Below are 20,184 nucleotides of genomic sequence, written 5' to 3' on the forward strand. Positions count from 1 at the left end.
ATCGTCCATGTTTCACATCCATACATGGCTACACTCCATACAAATACTTTCAGAAACGATTTCCTGACACTTAAATCTATACTCGATGTTAACCAATTTCTCTTCTTCAGAAACGCTTTCCTTGCCATTGCCAGTCTACATTTTATATCCTCTCTACTTCGACCATCATCAGTTATTTTGCTCCCCAAATAGCAAAACTCCTTTACTACTTTAAGTGTTGCATTTCCTAATCTAATCCCCTCAGCATCACCCGATTTAATTTGACTACATTCCATTATCCTCGTTTTGCTTTTGTTGATGTTCATCTTATATCCTCCTTTCAAGACACTGTCCATTCCGTTCAATTGCTCTCCAAATCCTTTGCTATCTCTGACAGAATTACAATGTCATCGGCGAACCTCAAAGTTTTTATTTCTTCTCCATGGACTTTAATACCTACTCCGAACTTTTCTTTTGTTTCCTTTACTGCTTGCTCAATATAGATTGAATAGCATCGGGGAGAGGCTACAACCCTGTCTCACTCCCTTCCCAATCTCTGCTTCCCTTTCATGTCTCTCGACTCTTATAGCTGCCATCTGCTTTCTGTACAAATTGTAAGTAGCCTTTTGCTCCCTGTATTTTACCCCTGCCACCTTCAGAATTTGAAAGAGAGTATTCCAGTCAACATTGTCAAAAGCTTTCTCTAAGTCTACAAATGCTAGAAACGTAGGTTTGCCTTTCCTTAATATTTCTTCTAAGATACGTCGTAGGACCAGTATTGCCTCACGTGTTCCAACATTTCTACGGAATCCAAACTGATCTTCCCCGAGGTCGGCTTCTACTAGTTTTTCCATTCGTCTGTAAAGAATTCGCGTTAGTATTTTGCAGCCGTGACTTATTAAACTGATAGTTCGGTAATTTTCACATCTGTCAACACCTGCTTTCTTTGGGATTGGAATTATTATATTCGTCTTGAAGTCAGAGGGTATTTCGCCTGTCTCATACATCTTGCTCACCAGGTGGTAGAATTTTGTCAGGACTGGCTCTCCCAAGGCTGTCAGTAGTTCTAATAGAATGTTGTCTACTCCCAGGACCTTGTTTCGACTTAGGTCTTTCAGTGCTGTGTCAAACTCTTCACGCAGTATCATATCTTCCATTTCATCTTCATCTACATAATCTTCCATTTCCATAATATTGTCGTCAAGTACATCGCCCTTGTATAGACCCTCTATATACTCTTTCCACCTTTCTGCTTTCCCTTGTTTGCTTAGAACTGGGTTTCCATCTGAGGTCTTGACATTCATGCAAGTGGTTCTCTTTTCTCCAAAGGTCTCTTTAATTTTCCTGTAGGCAGTATGTTTCTTACCCCTAGTGATATAAGCCTTTACATCCTTACATTTCTCCTCTAGCCATTCCTGCTTAGCCATTTTGCACTTCCTGTCGATCTCATTTTTGAGACGTTTGTATTCCTTTTTGCCTGCTTCACTTACTACATTTTTGCATTTTCTCCTTTCATCAATTAAATTCAGTACCTCTTCTGTTACCCAAGGATTTCTACTAGCCCTCGTCTTTTTACCTACTTGATCCCCTTTCTGCCTTCGCTATTTCATTCCTCAAAGCTATCCATTCTTCTTCTACTGTATTTCTTTCCCCCATTCCTGTCAATTGTTCCCTTATGCTCTCCCTGAAACTCTCTACAACCTCTGGTTCTTTCAGTTTATCGAGATCCCATCTCCTTAAATTCCCACCTTTTTGCAGTTTCTTCAGTTTCAGTGGTCGGAGTCCACATCTGCCCCCTGGAAATGTCTTACAATTTAAAATCTGGTTCCTCTGCAGTTTAGTCCGCAGCTCGTGGTCGTGTGGTAGCGTTCTCGCTTCCCGCGCCCTGGTTCCCGGGTTCGATTCCCGGCGCGGTCAGGGAGTTTCTCTGCCTCGTGATGACTGGGTGTTGTGTGATGTCCTTAGGTTAGTTAGGTTTAAGTAGTTCTAAGTTCTAGGGGACTGATGACCATAGCTGTTAAGTCCCATAGTGCTCAGAGCCATTTTTGAACCTCTGCAGTTTAATTCGCAGTAGGTCATAAGATTTTTTTTCACATGTCGCTCTTTGCACTATCGGCAATGAGTTGTTAATGCGAAAAATGCCAGGATGCATCGTAGTACGGAGCTCACATTATACTGTAGAGCAGGGTGCAACTAGCGGGGGATTTCAATTCGAAGCTCAGAGGAAAGCAAGGCATATAGTTTTAACTCATTGTCAGGAATACGGTACAATGTTACAATGATCTGCTTTGAGTCAGTCGGTCTTTATCTTACAAAATGGTCTGCTTACGACTGTCCTCTCTACGCCTAGACTTCAGAAGTTTATGAAAAAATTATATTTTTTCCGTTTATTTCCTTGACTGATCATTGTTGTTGTTGTTGTTCTTGTTGTTGTTCTTGTTGTTGTTCTTGTTGTTGTGGTCTTCAGCCCTGAGACTGGTTTGATGCAGCTCTCCATGCTACTCTATCCTGTGCAAGCTTCTTCATCTCCCAGTACTTACTGCAACCTACATCGTTCTGAATCTGCTTAGTGTATTCATCTCTTGGTCTCCCTCTACGATTTTTACCCTCCACGCTGCCCTGATCATACAAAAAGAAAAATCAAAGTTTCGTTGTGTCTTCGAGCTAATTGATGTTGTCAGTTCATACACAGGAACATTATATGGTATTAACATTGAAAAATTCAAGCCGAATGACCTCGATTCCTTCCTTGGCTTCCGTTCATGACCACAAGCTTATACGGGCATGTTTACTTCAACATAGCAGAAACAGTCTCACGTCTTTTTAAAACTTGAAATGTGATCAGTCTCTTCTGATCTAACTCAGACGCGATGTTAAACCTGAAAAGGAGAAAAAAGAGAAGGAAAAATTGCATAATATGAATTTGTGTTAGTCGAATATCCGCATGGATTAAGTTTGTTCAAACACTGAAGCGCCAAAGAAACTGGTACAGGCATGCGTATTAAAATACAGACACATGTAAACAGGCAGAATACGTCGTGCGGTCGGCAACGCCTATATAAGAGAACAGGTGTCTGGCGCAGTTGTCAGATCGGTTACTGCTGCTACAATGGCGGGTTATCAAGATTTAAGTGAATTTGAACGTGGTGCTATAGTCGGCGCACGAGCGATGGGACACGGCATCTCTGAGGTAGCGATGAAGTGGGGATTTTCCCGTACGACCATTTCAAGAATGTACCGTGAATATCAGGAATCCGGTAAAACATCAGATCTCCGACATCGCTGCGGCCGGAAAAGTATCCTGCAAGAACGGGACCAACGACCACTGAAGAGAATCGTTCAACGTGACAGAAGTCCAACCCTTCCTCAGATTGCTGTACATTTCAATGCTGGACCATCAACAGGTGCCAGCGTGCGAACCATTCTGCGAAACATCATCGATATAGAATTTCTAAGCCGAAGGCCCACTCATGTACCTTTGATGACTGCGCGACACAAAGCTTTATGCTACGCCTGGGCCCGGCGACAACGACAATGGACTGTTGATGACTGGAAACATGTTGCCTGTTCGGACGAGTCTCGTTTCAAATTGTATCGAGCGGATGCACGTGTGAGAGTATGGAGACAATCTCATGATTCCCTGGACTCTGCATGACAGCAGGGTCTGTTCAAACTGATGGAGGCTCTGTAATGGTGTGGGGTGTGTGCAGTTGGAGTGATACGGGACCCCTGATACGTCTAGATACGACTCTGAGAGGAGACACGTTCAGTAAGCATCCTATCTGATCACCTGCTCCATTCATGTCCATTGTGCATTCCGACGGACGTGGGAAATTCCAGCAGGACAATGCGACACTTCACATGCCCAGAGTTGCTACAGAGTGGCTCCAGGAACACTCTTCTGAGTTTAAACACTTCAGCTGGCCACGAAACTCCCCAGTCGTGAGAATATCTGGGATGCCTTGCGACGTGCTGTTCGGAAGAGATCTCCACCTTCTCGTGCTCTTACGAATGTACGGACATCCGCACAGGATTCACGGTGTCAGTTCCCTCCAGCGCTACTTCCAGCATCAGTCGAGTCCACGCCACATCGTGCTGCAGCAGGTCTGGGTGCTCGCGGGGCCCCTACACGATATTAGGCAGGTGTACCAGCTTTTTGGCTCTTCAGTGTTTGTTAATTGCTGTTACCATTTTCTTCTGTGTTGTAATTATTGCGTGCTCACGGTCTATGGACTCAAGAAATTAACTTACAAATATCAATCATTCGTTTCCACTCACCATTACTGCCTCCAACCCTACGTTAACTAGTGCTGCACACAAGTGTACAATTAATTTGTATGCTCTTCGACGTCTTACACGATGAATCCTCTCTCCCTTCCCTCGCCTGTCCCGTCTCGTACTTATCACTCTGTTTGTAATGTAACATCCTTGTATTCACAGCGTTTAAGAGTGTTCCTTTTGTCACATTTTCCGTACTTTTAAAACTTCGGTTTCGTGCACCGGTTGTGCTCTAGACTTGTAGATAATGAAGCTTCCTTATTGGTTCCAGATCATTATTCGTTTGTACTTAATTTTTTTGTCGTTGAACGTCTGGTTGACTTGTGTTTTTTATGTACTTCTTTCGGTTTAACTACGTACTCAAATCCTCTATAACTGACACGACAATTCCAATTCTGTCTCTGACACATTTCATCACTTTTGTTTACCTCTGACGCAAATGTTAGCCTCTTTATTTCATTCAACAGTAGTTCTAAGGGTTTCATACCAGTCTCCGAAGCCGAGTTCATTAAAACTAACGTTAGTACTAATCCCTTACGTTAGAAGTTAGAGATTTCGAATATAGTTTGCGAAAGACATTATCATCACTAAAATTATCAAGCAAGAGGAATGGAGTTTATGAACTGCAGTTCCGGACAACCACTCCTTACGCGAACATCCTGAGCGATGTTTCAAATCTGTAAGGCCGTCTCTTGGTGCACGGACAGGTGACCGAGCCGTAGAATGGAGCGTTAGACTCCGCACCCCTGTCGGTGCGACTTGATGGTACGCTATACATGAGCGCTGGACTAAACTCTTTCAGCCACAGTTGACAAAATTGATATTATTAACCGAATTTGAATTAAAAAAGAAACTGCAATGACTTTAGTTTAATCGGACTCAAAATTTGCGCCTATGCGTGCCATAAACATATTTAAACAACCTCTGGTTCACGAAGACAAAGAACAAAAATGGTTCAAATAGCTCTGAGCACTATGTGACGTAACATCTGAGGTCATCAGTCCCCAAGAACTTAGAACTACTTAAACCTAACTAACCTAAGGACATCACACACATCCATGCCCGAGGCAGGATTCGAACCTGCGACCGTAGCAGTCGCGCGGTTCCAGACTGTAGCGCCTAGAACCGCTCGGCCACAGCGGCCGGCAACAAAGAACATAACATTTCATTAGACAGTTATTTATTACAGTCATTCGCATGACAATCGTAGACTCCTGACACTAAATCAACAGGACAACTGCTATAAAAACTTATTAAAAGCATAATTTCCTAATTGTCCTCTGAGGTAATTGAAGAATTTAGGACTGACTTTATTTTGTGTCTTCCATACTACAGTCTGAAGCGAAAAGTCGCTTCTCTCATGCTGGAATCAGTTCCGCTTCAATCATGTGCTTGATGTTTGTTATACTTTCGTAGCTGCCTTCTGGCGATATCAATTGCCAGGCAGTGCCGCTAAGTTCCGATACTGTCCTATATACTTTTTAACGCGAATGTTCCACTGCTACCGTCATCGTTTCGTTCTGCCAGACGTGGCGATGACGTCACGCCACCTCGGCAGGTAGTTTCCGCGAGTGCTACTGCAGCCGTGATCAGAAGACAAACAAACATAGACACATGTTAGAGCAGCCAAGGCAGCAGGAAACAGCGCGGGCCAGCTCGGCTCCGTAATGCCCGGTGTTACACAACGTCGGCCGCGCCGCTTGTTGTCTTGCTCGTAAGTGACCTCTGATTGCCTATTGTGTTCCGAGTTATCAACTCTGATTTCAAATTAGGACAATTATTTTTGACGCACTATTCATAACATTGTTTTCAACGTTCAGCCTCGACGGCGAACTCCGCCGCGGAACATGTCTTCTTAACACACTTACCTTTGGACTTGTTGCCGCATGTTTTGCTCCTCGAACACAGCTGTAGGAATATTTTACCAGAAGTCACGGTTCGCCACCTTTCTGACCCAGCGCATCGTCAAAGCAACTCATCAACTGTGATCGGACGAACTAGAAGAGCTTCTGAACTTTAAGTACGATTCAAGCAATTTCCTAGTGAATGGAGACAGCAAGTGGTTACTGTTATTCACTCTATTTACTTTTATAAAACAAGTGCGTTACTGACCAAAGATCCTTAATCAGATGGTGGCACACGCTTCTGTGGTCAACATGTTCTTGCAGCGCCTAAGTGCTCGTCCTCTTCGCTACTGTGAAAACTAGAGCCAGTTTCCAGTAGCGTGGTGAACGAGGTTACAGTTTCGTCAGATGACAATGGGATGGTCCTTCCCTAGCCCTCCTAAAACAGCTGTGATTGGAGCCAAGTGAAATGATTTAGAGGCTTGCGATTTTGCGATTTCGCAAAATGACTGGTGTATTCGAATACCCATTGGAAAGGAGCCAACGGCCTTGGCGCAGTAGTAACACCGGTTCCCGTAAGATCACCGAAGTCAAGCGCAGTTGGGCATGGCTAATGCTTGAGCAGGTGACCGACCGAGTCCACTGAGCACTGTTGGATGCACTCAGCCCTTGCGAGACCAGTCGAGGAGCTACTTGACTGAGAAGTAGCGGATCCGGTCACGAAACCTGACAAAAGCCGGGAGTGCGGTGCGTTCAGCTACATGTCCCTTCATACCCGCATCCAGTGAAGCCTGTTGGCTGAGAATGACACGGTGGTCGTTTGGTACCGTTCGACCTTTCCAGCTCTGTTCGGACGTAGTTTAGTTTTTATTGAAAAGGAACTTCTCAAAGTTCTGGCAGTAAGAAATGCTTCATCGAAACGCTATTAGCAAAATGCCCATATTTTACTCCCGTTGCTTAGTGGCCGAAAAGCTGAAAGGGCATAATGTTAAATAGTTTCTTGAAGCGGTTAAGAGCTCCAAAATTGGGGTTGTCGGCCTTCAGCTGTCACACAATTGAAATAGTTGAGGGAGCTGATTCTGTAAAATTTTTGGCTGAAGTGGGACGTTGATGACGTTAGCGAGCAACAAAATTACTTTTGAAATGCAGAAAGACAAGAAGAATCAGGAGTGCGTTCCTGTCCACGGAAGCGAAATTCTGTGTAGTCCCTTCCTGGTTTTCTGCGCGATTGGTGCCTTTTAGTGACCGAACACGTGTCCGATAGGAAGAAGCATTTTATATGAGAGCGTTCAGCCATTATCTAGCTGGACGTTGTCGTGGATGAAAGTGTCGGGCTAGGATAGGCGTATCTGAAACCAAGAAACACACCATTTGTGACCGTGCAAATTTGAGTGTGGTGTTTGTAACTGCTTGTCTGTCGATTTCTTTTTCTTTTTTTTCAATTTATTGGCTTTTTGCCCGTCCCTGTTCAGCCATTTCAATAGTAATTACGACGATACGGAAGTAAGAACAACATGACACTGAGTCCCCGAGCGGAGGAAATGTCCGACCTGAGAATCGAAAGCGAGCCACTTCGCTTTTTAATGGTCCGCACTGACCCCGCAGCTACCGAGGCGCACCTCCATCGACTTCGGTATGTATTCCTGTTTCACTGTTGTGGAATTGTCGGCAAAGTTGCTTGGTGCCATTTGAGGGTGGTATATGAACTGTTAACATCACGGAATATCTGTGAAACCAATTAGCGGGGCTTCGATGCTTTAATTATTGACTGTAGAGTGGAAATAATTTTAATTCTATCTGATGAGTCAAAGCGAAGATGGCGAATGTTGTTCGGAGTGGTCTTAGTAGTGTCGGAGAGCGGAAAGTTAATCTGGGCCCGCCCAGAAACGCTTCCGAGTAAATGGTCGGAGCAGTACGTACCGTAAAGTGGTCTCCAAAGTCGGCGACTGCCGTCGTCGCATCGACTGACACGTCATGCTGACGTCACATCCGAGTAAGCAGAGCGTGTCACGAACACGACCCGCACCGGGCGTGTGGAATTTTCTGTGGCCGCGAGGGGGAATCCACACGATTCTACATACTCTATGAAACACAGACACCTACATCTACAGCGATACTCTGCAAATCACATTCAAGTGCCTGGCTGAGGGTTCATCGAGCCACCTTCACAATTCTCTGTTATTCCAATCTCGTATATTACGAGGAAATAACGAACACCTATATCTTTCCGTACGAGTTCTTATTTCCCTTATTTCATCATCGTGATCGTTTTTGCCTATGCAGGTCGGCGTCAACAAAATATTTTCGCTTTCGGAGGAGAAAGTTGGTGATGGAATTTCTTGAGAAGTCTTCCGCAACGGAAAACGCCTTTGTTTTAATGATCGCCATCCCAAATCCTGTATCATTTCAGTGACACTCTCTTCCCTGTTTCGAGATAATACAAAACGTCCTGTCCTTCTTTGAACTTTTTCGATGTACTCCGTCAATCCTATCTGCTAACGATCCCACACCACGCAGCAATATTCGAAAAGAGAACGGACAAGCGTAGTGTCTCGTTAGTAGATCTGTTACATTTTCTAAGTGCTAATAAAACGCAGTCTTTCGCAGCCTTCCCCACAACATTTTCTGTGTGTTCCCTCCAATTCAAGTTGTTCGTAACTGTAATTCCTAGGTATTTAGTGCAATTTACGGCCTTTAGATTTGATGTAACTGAAGCTTAATGGATTCCTTTTAGCACTCATGTGGAAGACCTCACACTTTTCGCTATTTAGGGTCAATTACCGAAAGAACGTTTCGAGTTGTGCGGATGTGTAATGCCTTACAGCGAAGAAAGACAATTCCGAACTTCACCAAGTAATAAGACTTTCAGGCAGCATGTAAATTGTTGCTTTCCACCTAAGAAACAACCAGACGAATTATCACTACACTACACTACACACACACACACACACACACACAAAATGGTTCAAATGGCTCTGAGCACTATGGGACTTAACATCTATGGTCATCAGTCCCCTAGAACTTAGAACTACTTAAACCTAACTAACCTAAGGACATCACACACATCCATGCCCGAAGCAGGATTCGAACCTGCGACCGCAGCGGTCGCGCGGTTCCAGACTGAAGCGCCTAGAACCCCTCGGCCACCCCGGCTGGCACACACACACACGCACACACACACACACACACACACACACACACACACACACACACACACACACAAATACACGTATGTAGGTCATCATTTTTGCCTGATTCGTTATAAATGGCCTACTGGAAATCCTACCCCAAATGTTCCCCATTGGAAGCCTTTTATGCGCCGCCTGGTGTCTGACTGAAAGGATCCGAGCGCTACTACGGGCTAGACCTCAAACAGTCTGCGTACCCTACAAGACAGGGGATTAAAGGCATCAACACACCCCAGTGACGGTTATTGTCCGGCACATTTCAGGGCACTGGTGTCGAGCGACTGATCTTACTTTGCTACGCATACTAATAGATTTATTTACCCTCCCTAGTCTTCATTATTTTATATGAGGCGTGTTGTGACAGACAGATTCAGTCCTTGTTTCTGACCAAGATTTTCGGATGTTTCCCTCGTTTATAATGCTGAAACTAGTAATACCCTTCCAAATTAATATTTCTAATTGGGAACCCAAATGCCCTGTTCCTAGCTCGATGAGGTTCGGTTTTAACAAACAATCGTATTTTTCTACACTCTGTCGTGTCTGGAGTAAGGAACGAATTGATTAAAAAAATCGCTATTGCATTATCAGTCTCGTACTTCCATAATTTCACTGAACGTACTCCTCTGAGAGAAAGTGTTTTGCGCCAAATGGGTTAGTCACAGCCTAAACATTCATTCTGCCGCGAAGTGTGCGTTGGCATTGTCAACAATAGAACATCGTATAACTTGCATAAAACGAGTACTGCTGTCTGAGGAGGAATCTTTTCCATTTAAATCGATAATGGTTTTTTCTTTTTCTTCTTCATCAGTCGCCTGCGCCGCCTCCAGTATCACGGAAGTTATTCCATAATGCCTCAAAACATGTCGCATCATACTGTCTCTTCTTTTTGTCAGTTTTTTCCATATATTCTTTTCCTCGGCTATTCTGCAGAGAAACTCCTCATTTTTTATTTTATCGGTCCACCTAAATTTCAACATTCTTCTATAACACTACGTCTCAAATGCTCGATTCTCTCCATTAACGGTTTTCCCACAGTACATGCATTTCCACACAATGCTGTTCTCCAAATCTACATTCTCAGAATTTTCTCCCTCTAATTAAGGCCTACTAGACTTCTTTTTGCCAGGGAAGAACTCTTTGCTTGTGCTAATCTGCTTTTTACGACCAGCTTCTTCGGTCTGTCATATGTAACTTTGCTTCCAAGGAAGCTGAATTGCTTCACCTCGTCTAGTTTGTACTCTCAAGTTCGTTGGTAATCTCATTTCTGGTACTTCTTATTACTTTCGACTTTCTTCGACTTGTTGCCACTCTGTATTCTGCGCTCGGCATACTGTTCGTGTAATCACAAGTCATCTTCACTGAGGATAGCATCTACGAAAAGAAACTTAAGCTTGGACAGTTAGTTTTATACAAGGTGACTTTGGCCAGTGTCAAGTATGGTACATTGGCCTAATAAGAATAACTTGACTGTTTTACATTAAACAGAGCCATTACATATGCTATAACGACCCACATCCTAAAAACAGCCTATACCTCAATAAATGACTATATCATACAAATGCTACTCTCATAACCTGTAAGTTAGACATTGACACGTATCAAAATAAGTACTAGAGCGGTGGGAAATAGTGAATGCTGTAACAGAATTTGAGAGTAACTTTTGTACTAACCTTATCACGTAATAAATACCTAGTACACCAAAATTTTGTTGTATGTGGTAGCATTTTAAAAATTTTAGCACTTGTACTCGCATAATCCACCTAATGTAATCTATTAATATATATGGAACTGAAAACAATACCACATACTTACGTATCTTTGTGTACGCAAAATAATCCTACCTAATACATATGTAATCACGTGTTGATTATTTTATTAGAAAATATACCAACTCGTCATAATATCCCTTAGTTTAAGCACACCATTTTGTATATTATCACGTAAGTAAGTACAACAGCCAAACTACACAATGTGCGGGTGCCACGCGTCATTGCTTACTGCATAGTATGTCACGGAAAAGCAAAAGTAAGTCAACAACTCTGCAAAACTGCAGCACTTTTGACTGCCCAGACAGTTTCAGAACAACTAGTGTTTATATGGCGGTGTCTTGCCTTCATATTGTGGTTGCACAAATACACTGACGGAAAAAAAATCTCGGCACCAAGAAGAAGTTGTGCGACATAAATGGAAATGGAAATGAGCGTTTGGCGTCATTGGCCGGGAGGCCCCTTGCGGGGCAGTTCCGGCCGCCTTGGTGCAGGTCTTGTTACATTCGACGCCATATTGGGCGACTTACGCGCCAGATGGGGATGAAATGATGATGTAGACAACACAACACCCAGTCCCTGAGCGGAGAAAAATCTTCGACCCAGCCGGGAATAGAACCCGGGCCCGTAGGACGGTAATCCGTCACGCTGACCATTTTTTTTTTCGCTTACCCGAGTCCAGGAAGCAGCGCGTTAGCGCTCTTTTTTTTAATTGAATAAACAGAGAGTAAAGCAAAAGTTCTTCAAGGTACCAGTTAAACATATACAAATGAGTGTTAGGTAAACAAATTATTAGAATAACATTAAATACAACAAAATATAATATATCCTGTTTTCCTTTTTTTAATAATTTTTAGTGAACAAACTAAAAGTACATATATATTCACTATGCAAGAGTTCTTCAAGGTACCATTGAAACATATACAAATGACAGTTAGTTAAACAAAAAATATTAAAATGAAAAACATTAAATACAACAAAATATAACATATTCTGTCTTCTTCCATTTTTTTTAAGTTTGTTTTTGTTTTTGGTCGATGCATGAGAACGTGGATAAGGGTGTTGCATCATGTGACAGGTAGGCATGGTACACCCCAACTTTGAGGGGGGTCACGGAAGACGCTGCGGAGAAAACCGGCAAAAGTTTGTCGGTAAGATGGTTGTCGGGTGAGGGTGCTATGCGCGGTCACAACTTTGTACCAGAAGTCAAGGACTGTATGCGGACCACTCTGAAAGAGGTATTCTAAAGCCTGTCCTCGAAACCAGATTAGGGTATGGTGCTTAGCAAGAGGGTAGTGAAATGTCTGGGGCAACAACAGGAAATCCGGGGTTACCGTCGTTGGCGGGGCACGGAGGTAAAAGCCCACGATTCGTTGGATGAGGAGCCATACGTTTTGTTTCAGGAGGCACGTAAGACGGTGCTCGTCGGTGTCTTCGAGCTGACAGTCAGGGCAGAGTGGGGAGGTGGCCAGTCCTATGCGATAAAGTCGACTATTAGTCGGGAATTTGCCATAGACTAAAACATACCAGAGTGCAGACACAGACGACGGTAAAAAGGGTGCATGCACACACCCCCAAACCGTGCGCCAGTTAATGTCAGGATGCTGTAGCACCATGGGGTCGCAAGGGTTGGACAGCATAAACAAACGATAATAATCTTTTGTACGGTGAGGACGGGTGACTGGAAGATCGGCCCGAACGTAGCTGAGTTCTATGAAACAATTGGCGACGTGGTAAAATAATGGAGAAATAGGTGCCACATTGATCGGTGGATCGAGAGAAGCTGGTCTGAGGATATCTAAGAGACTGCGTGTTAAGGACGGGACCGGCCCCTGCCAGTGCCGCAACAGAGTGTGGACAAAGAGTGCAGAAGATCGTGCCCGCACGTTGACGAGTCCGAGGCCACCTTTTGCAGGAGGCAGTGTTAGAGTGTTGTAGCGGACTTTGAAAAGTGCCCCTGCTGACACGAAATATCCAAAGGCGGATTGGATGCGGCGGCCAAGGAGTAACGGCATTGGGAGGATCTGGGCGACGTGTACCAGTTTAGGGGCGACATACATGTTGACATAGGACACACGTTGGAGTTGGTTTAAGTTACGGTGCACTTGACCGCGGACATGGTGCCGAATCGACTGCAAAAGCCGCCGGTAAGCCAGGGCCACTGTGCGGTGTGTGGAGCTAGTAAATTCGATACCCAAGTAACGAAGGGTGGCACTGACTGGGAGTGGGGTCGGCACCATAGCCGGGAGGCCGCGCCCAATGTGCATCATAGTCGATTTACGAACGTTAAGAATGCTACCAGAAAGGCGTCCATACTGGTGGATCCATTGGATGGCGTCATTGAGTTCCGTGGAGGAGCGGGTGAGAAAGAGGAGACCGTCCGCATAAGCCCTACAGTGAAAGGTGTAGTCACGCAAAGTGAGGCCCTGCAGTCTAGAGGTAAGTCCAGTGATGAGGGGCTCAAGTGCAATGGCATATAATAAAGTAGACATAGGGCATCCTTGACGCACAGAGCGGCGTATAGGAATCGGTCCTACAAGCCTCCCATTGACTTGTACCATCGAGACCGCGGGAAGTAGTAACCGGCGAATGGCATCGACAAAAAGCAATGGGAACCCCATACGTGTCGCCACCATGAGGAGGAATGGGTGTCGAACGCGATCAAAGGCACTCGTGAAATCGACGGATACCAGTGCTGCACGAAGGCGACAAACCGACGCCATTGCAATGAGGTCACGGCATTCTCCTAGGGCTGTTTGTAAGGTGGCCCCACAACCACGTGCAGTCTGCTCAGGTGAAAGGACCGTAGGTAAGACGGTGCGTAAGCGCGCTGCTAAGAGCCGTGCATAGATTTTATAGTCTGCATTCAGTAGTGTAAGGGGGCGATATGCAGAGACATGAGACCCTCCCTTCGGTTTAGGCACAGGTAGAAGAATGCCAGTGACGAATTCAGGTGGAATTGGGAAGGACGGAGTAAAAAGGTGGGTCAAAGGTGGGTCAGATATGATAGTCGGATGCTTCTATAGACCACCTGCATCAGCAACCGTAATAGTTGAGCGCCTCAGAGAGAACCTGCAGAACGTCGTGAAGAAGTTTCGTGATCATACTATTGTAATAGGGGGAGACTTCAATCTACCAGGTATAGAATGGGATAGTCACACAATCAGAACTGGAGCCAGGGACAGAGACTCTTGTGACATTATCCTGACTGCCTTGTCCGAGAATTACTTCGAGCAGATAGTTAGAGAACCAACTCGTGAAGCTAACGTTTTAGACCTCATAGCAACAAATAGACCGGAACTTTTCGACTCCGTGAATGTAGAAGAGGGTATCAGTGATCATAAGTCAGTGGTTGCATCAATGACTACAAGTGTAATAAGAAATGCCAAGAAAGGAAGGAAAATATATTTGCTTAACAAGAGTGATAGGGCACAAATCGCAGAATATCTGAGTGACCACCATCAAACGTTCATTTCTGAGGAAGAGGATGTGGAACAAAAATGGAAAAAATTCAGAAACATCGTCCAGTACGCCTTAGATAAGTTCGTACCGACTAAGGTCAAAAGCGAGGGGAAAGATCCACCGTGGTATAACAATCATGTACGAAAGGTACTACGGAAACAAAGAAAGCTTCATCATAGGTTTAAGAGTAGTCGAATCATAGCTGATAAGGAAAAGCTGAACGAAGCGAAAAAGAGCGTAAAGAGAGCAATGAGAGAAGCATTCAACGAATTCGAACATAAAACATTGGCAAACAATCTAAACAAGAACCCTAAAAAGTTTTGGTCGTATGTAAAATCGGTAAGCGGATCTAAATCCCCTATTCAGTCACTCGTTGACCACGATGGCACCGAAACAGAGGACGACCGAAGAAAGGCAGAAATACTGAATTCAGTGTTCCGAAACTGTTTCACTGCGGAAAATCGTAACACGGTCCCTGACTTCAGCCGTCGCACGGACGCCAAAATGGAAAATATTGAAATAAACGATATCGGAATTGAAAAACAACTGCTATCACTTAGTAGCGGAAAAGCATCCGGACCAGACGAGATACCCGTAAGATTCTACAGTGATTATGCTAAAGAACTTGCCCCCTTTCTATCAGCAATTTATCGTAGATCTCTGGAAGAACGTAAAGTACCTAGCGACTGGAAGAAAGCGCAGGTCGTTCCCATTTTCAAGAAGGGTCATAAATCAGATGCGAATAATTATAGGCCTATTTCGCTTACGTCAATCTGTTGTAGAATAATGGAACATGTTTTATGTTCTCGTATTATGACGTTCTTAGATAATACAAATCTCCTTCATCATAACCAACATGGATTCCGCAAACAGAGATCATGTGAAACTCAGCTCGCCCTATTTGTCCAAGAAATTCACAGAGCCGTAGACACTGGCGAGCAGATTAATGCCGTATTCCTGGACTTCAGGAAGGCATTTGATACGGTTCCGCACTTACGTTTAGTGAAAAAAATACGAGCTTACGGAATATCGGACCAGGTTTGTGATTGGATTCAGGATTTCCTAGAAGAAAGAACACAACATGTCATTCTTAACGGTTCAAAATCGGCAGATGTAGAGGTAATTTCGGGAGTACCGCAAGGAAGCGTGATAGGACCTTTATTGTTTACAATATACATAAATGACTTAGTTGACAACATCTGTAGCTCCGTGAGGCTATTTGCAGATGACACGGTTGTCTACAAGAAAGTAGCAACATCAGAAGACTCGTACGTACTCCAGGAAGACCTGCAGAGGATTAATGAATGGTGCGACAGCTGGCAGCTTTCCCTAAACGTAGATAAATGTAATATAATGCGCATACATAGGGGCAGAAATCCATTCCAGTACGATTATGCCATAGGTGGTAAATCATTGGAAGCGGTAACGACCGTAAAATACTTAGGAGTTACTATCCGGAGCGATCTGAAGTGGAATGATCACATAAAACAAATAGTGGGAAAAGCAGGCGCCAGGTTGAGATTCATAGGAAGAATTCTAAGAAAATGTGACTCATCGACGAAAGAAGTAGCTTACAAAACGCTTGTTCGTCCGATTCTTGAGTATTGCTCATCAGTATGGGACCCTTACCAGGTTGGATTAATAGAAGAGATAGACATGATCCAGCGAAAAGCAGCGCGATTCGTCATGGGGACATTTAGTCAGCGCGAGAGCGTTACGGAGATGCTGAACAAGCTCCAGTGGCGGACACTTCAAGAAAGGCGTTACGCAATACGGAGAGGTTTATTATCGAAATTACGAGAGAGCACATTCCGGGAAGAGATGGGCAACATATTACTACCGCCCACATATATCTCGCGTAATGATCACTACGAAAAGATCCGAGAAATTAGAGCAAATACGGAGACTTACAAGCAGTATTCGCACAATTCGTGAATGGAACAGGGAAGGGGGGATCAGATAGTGGTACAATAAGTACCCTCCGCCACACACCGTAAGGTGGCTCGCGGAGTATAGATGTAGATGTAGATGTAGAAAGAGTTCCTGAATCATTTCCGTCCAGCGAGGAAGCATTAACGTGGTGAAAGCCCGGTAAAACTCCACTGGGAGACCATCTGGTCCGGGTGATTTGTTCTTGGCCCCTTTGTTGATCGCATCTACCACCTCTTCTGCGGTGATTGCAGACATCATGGACGTTGACTCCGCTACGGTGAGGGTCCGATCGGGGGAAGGACGGAGATCATCAGGAATGGGCGTCGCCATCGGTTCATCATCATAAAATTGGCGATAATGTTCAGCAAAGGCAGACACCACTGCCGCCTGTGTTGTGTGGTGAACACCATCGGAGGTCGTGATGTTGGGGACAAAAAGTCGACGTCGACGACTATGGTCGGATGCGGCATGGATTGTGGATGGGGTTTCGTCGTGGAGGAGGTCTTGTCGTCGGGAACGCACCACGACACCATGCAGTCGTGCACGTTGAAGAGAGAGGAGACGAGCTTTAGTACGTTGTCGTTCCCTATGAGTGTCAGGTGATGGAGGGAGCGCATCGAGCTCACGGAGGACGGCGTAGTGAAAATTTGTGGTGTCTCGATGCCATGCTGCTGCTTCCTTGCCACATTGTATGAAGGCCTTTCTGATCGCTAGTTTGGCACATTTGAGCCACCACTGGAACGTGGATGTGTACTGCGGAAGGCGTCTTTCGCAAGACGCCCATGTAGTGGCAATACATTGTCGGCAGTGTGGATCATTAAGGAGGGAGGTATTAAGCTTCCAGTGACCTCTGCCGCGCCACACTGACTGGGGTGGCAGAGCCAGGGAGCAAATAACGGCGCAGTGGTCCGAAAATGCAAGGGGCCAACGTTCAGCTTGGGCGACTTCATTGCCAAGGTGGGCAGAGACATAAAACCGGTCCAGTCTGCTCGCAGAATGTGCTGTATAATGCGTAAAACCGGGGGTATGGCCATGAATTTTCTCCCAAACGTCCACTAGATGAAAATCTTCGATTAAGGTGAGCAGCGCCGGGCATGGCGAATAACCAGGCACCTGGTCCTGCGGATGGAGGACACAGTTAAAATCGCCTCCCATGATAAGGCGATCATAGCGTCCAGAAAACAGGGGCGCCACGTCATGTCCGAAGAAAGTGGACCGCTGCCGACGGTTCGTGGAGCCAGACGGAGCGTAGATATTGATGACGCGCGTGTCGAAGATGGTAACAGCCATGCCTCTTCCACAGGGAAGGATTGTCGTGTCCTTGAGTGGGATTCCTTCGCGTATGTAGAAAGCCACTCCACGCCCTGATTGATCACATGTGGAAGTGTAAGAGTCGTAGCCGTAGACTGGTGGTAGGGTGGCAACGCGTACTTCCTGAAGAAGGGCGACGTCGACGTCAGAGGCCCGAAGCATGTCACGTAGGAGTTGCAGCTTGGGTGCAGTGCCGATCATGTTGATGTTCAGTGTGGCAAACCGGTACGTTTGTTTCAGTGGTGGTGGACGCGCATCTACCATCACCAAGGGGAGGGCACCGACAGGAAGTCCCGTCCCATCAGCTGCAATGCCTCGCTTGTGATGTTAACAGGCAGCCTTGTCCGGCGGAGGCAACTCATCCGGAGGAGGGGGCGTATCTTCCTCAACGTCGTCGGCCCATGTTCCTGTGCCGTGGGTCCGTCCAATGTCCATGGGAATGGCGTCGTGGTGAGAGAGATCTGGAGTTGTCGGCGGGGAGACAGGCGTCTCAACCTTCGCACCGATCGTTACATTGTGCGTGGCGACCTCCATGGTGGTCCCGTCCTGCGAAACGTCTTGTTCATCTTGAAAGTTGTCCGCCGCCCTCTGTGTGGAAATGTCGGCTGGCTGGGTGTCGTCGTCGTCGTCGCGGGTGGCGACGCTTTGAGAGCCCGTGGGTGAACGGCGACGGCGTTTGCGCCTACGTGGCGAGCGTTGTTTGCGCACGTGTTCCTCAGTGTCGGACGACGGCAAGGAGGAGCGTCGACCTGGTTCGAAGGCGTCGGTGGGTACAATGAGATTGTCAAACAGGTGTTGTGAAGAAGTACTGTTCTCCTCAGCTTCCGGTGCGGGAGCCTGTTCGGCGGCAAGGTTGTCAGGTGGGACGTCCGCACCGTCCATAGGTGACTGGGACGGTGGGACGTGCCGATCGGAAGGACCGGGCGACGGACTGGACGAAACTGTAGACGTGGCAAGAGCCGCTGCGTAAGTGACCGGTAGGGCGGTCATCGTGGGTGTGACGGACGCTTCCGACAACGGGAGCTGCGCGACACGTCGTTGAATGCATTCAGACCGTAGGTGACCTTCTTTCCCGCAACCGGAACATGTCCGAGGTTGGCCGTCGTACATCATAATGGCACGTCAGCCTCCGATACGTAGATAGGAAGGCACGTGTTTCTGCAACTCGATGCGGACCTGTCTAACACCGTTTAAAACGGGATAGGTTTGAAATTGTACCCATCGTTCGGCAACATGTTCCAGAACGTTGCCATAGGTTCAGAATGGTTCAAATGGCTCTGAGCACTATGGGACTCAACTGCTGAGGTCATTAGTCCCCTAGAACTTAGAACTAGTTAAACCTAACTAACCTAAGGACATCACAGACATCCATGCCCGAGGCAGGATTCGAACCCGCGACCGTAGCGGTCTTGCGGTTCCAGACTGCAGCGCCTTTAACCGCACGGCCACTTCGGCCGGCGTTGCCATAGGGACGGAGCGCCTCGATGACGACGTCTGCAGGTAGTTCGAACGGCAGTTCGAAGATCCTTATCGTCCGTGTGCCGAGACCTGCGTGATCGACGGTAACGGGTCCGACGTTGCCGTCGGAATGACAGAAGCGCAGTCCACGTTTTGCCTCTTGAAGCACCTTGTCGCACGCCGCATCGTTGATCATTTTGACGTAGACGGTACTGCTAACTATGGACAAGTGGATACCAATTAGATCCGTTGGTGGTATCTTAACTTCATCGCGTATAATTCGTTCTACCTCCAGGGCCTTGGGTCGGGCGAAGTCGGAACAAAAGTTGAAACGTAATGTCTTCTTCCGATAGTTGTGCGCCATGGTGGTCTAGAAGGGAAAACGGCACTTACAGCGGCCGAAGTAAACACAAACACACCGTGCGCGCCTCGCCCGCAGCGCTCTTGCGCGTGACCGCCTCGCAGCACTGCCGGCGGCAGACTGACCATTCAGATATCTTTTTATTATCTCATTTTGTTCTACATTGTTCGTTGAACTTGTTTGTGGCGGACGTCCGATGACACACGTTCAGGTTGTTCGTTCATCCGTTCACTCAGTTTTTTTTTTAATTACAGAGGGTAAGTAAACCCTCTGAACGAACACGCTGAGCTACCGTGCCGGCTTTCAAGCCAAATGGTTATTCAACATAACGATTATTATACAATAAGTACTTTAGGCTCTACCGAGTACCGAGTACCGAGACCGGCGAAGTTATCCAAGGGCTATCGGGGCGGACTGCGACATAAATGAAAATTGGCAGGCGTGTTTATACCTTTGAAAGGAGATCTCGGTTCAGATTTTGCCCCAGTCGCATACAATTATGAGCATGCAAATCAACTTTGCTTTTAATACACGCTGTAACGGTCGTGAGCCTTTGTTACCTATGAGATTGGACGTGGCGAGCTGATGTTAGTCAAGAATGCGTT

The 20,184-nt window shown here is 46.0% G+C and overlaps 1 protein-coding gene across 1 annotated transcript in view; it reads right to left on the reverse strand.

Moving 5' to 3' along the window:
- Window positions 1-2,852: 2,852 nt before the first annotated feature.
- LOC126262659 (uncharacterized) overlaps window positions 2,853-20,184 on the reverse strand; it is an 846,834-nt gene continuing 829,502 nt past the window's right edge. Inside the window, exon 5 of the mRNA XM_049959428.1 lies at window positions 2,853-2,858. Coding sequence (XP_049815385.1) covers window positions 2,853-2,858 — 6 coding nt within the window. The remainder of the gene's footprint in view (window positions 2,859-20,184) is intronic.

Source organism: Schistocerca nitens, chromosome 6, assembly GCF_023898315.1.
Source record: "Schistocerca nitens isolate TAMUIC-IGC-003100 chromosome 6, iqSchNite1.1, whole genome shotgun sequence".
In the NCBI taxonomy this organism is placed as follows: domain Eukaryota; kingdom Metazoa; phylum Arthropoda; class Insecta; order Orthoptera; family Acrididae; genus Schistocerca; species Schistocerca nitens.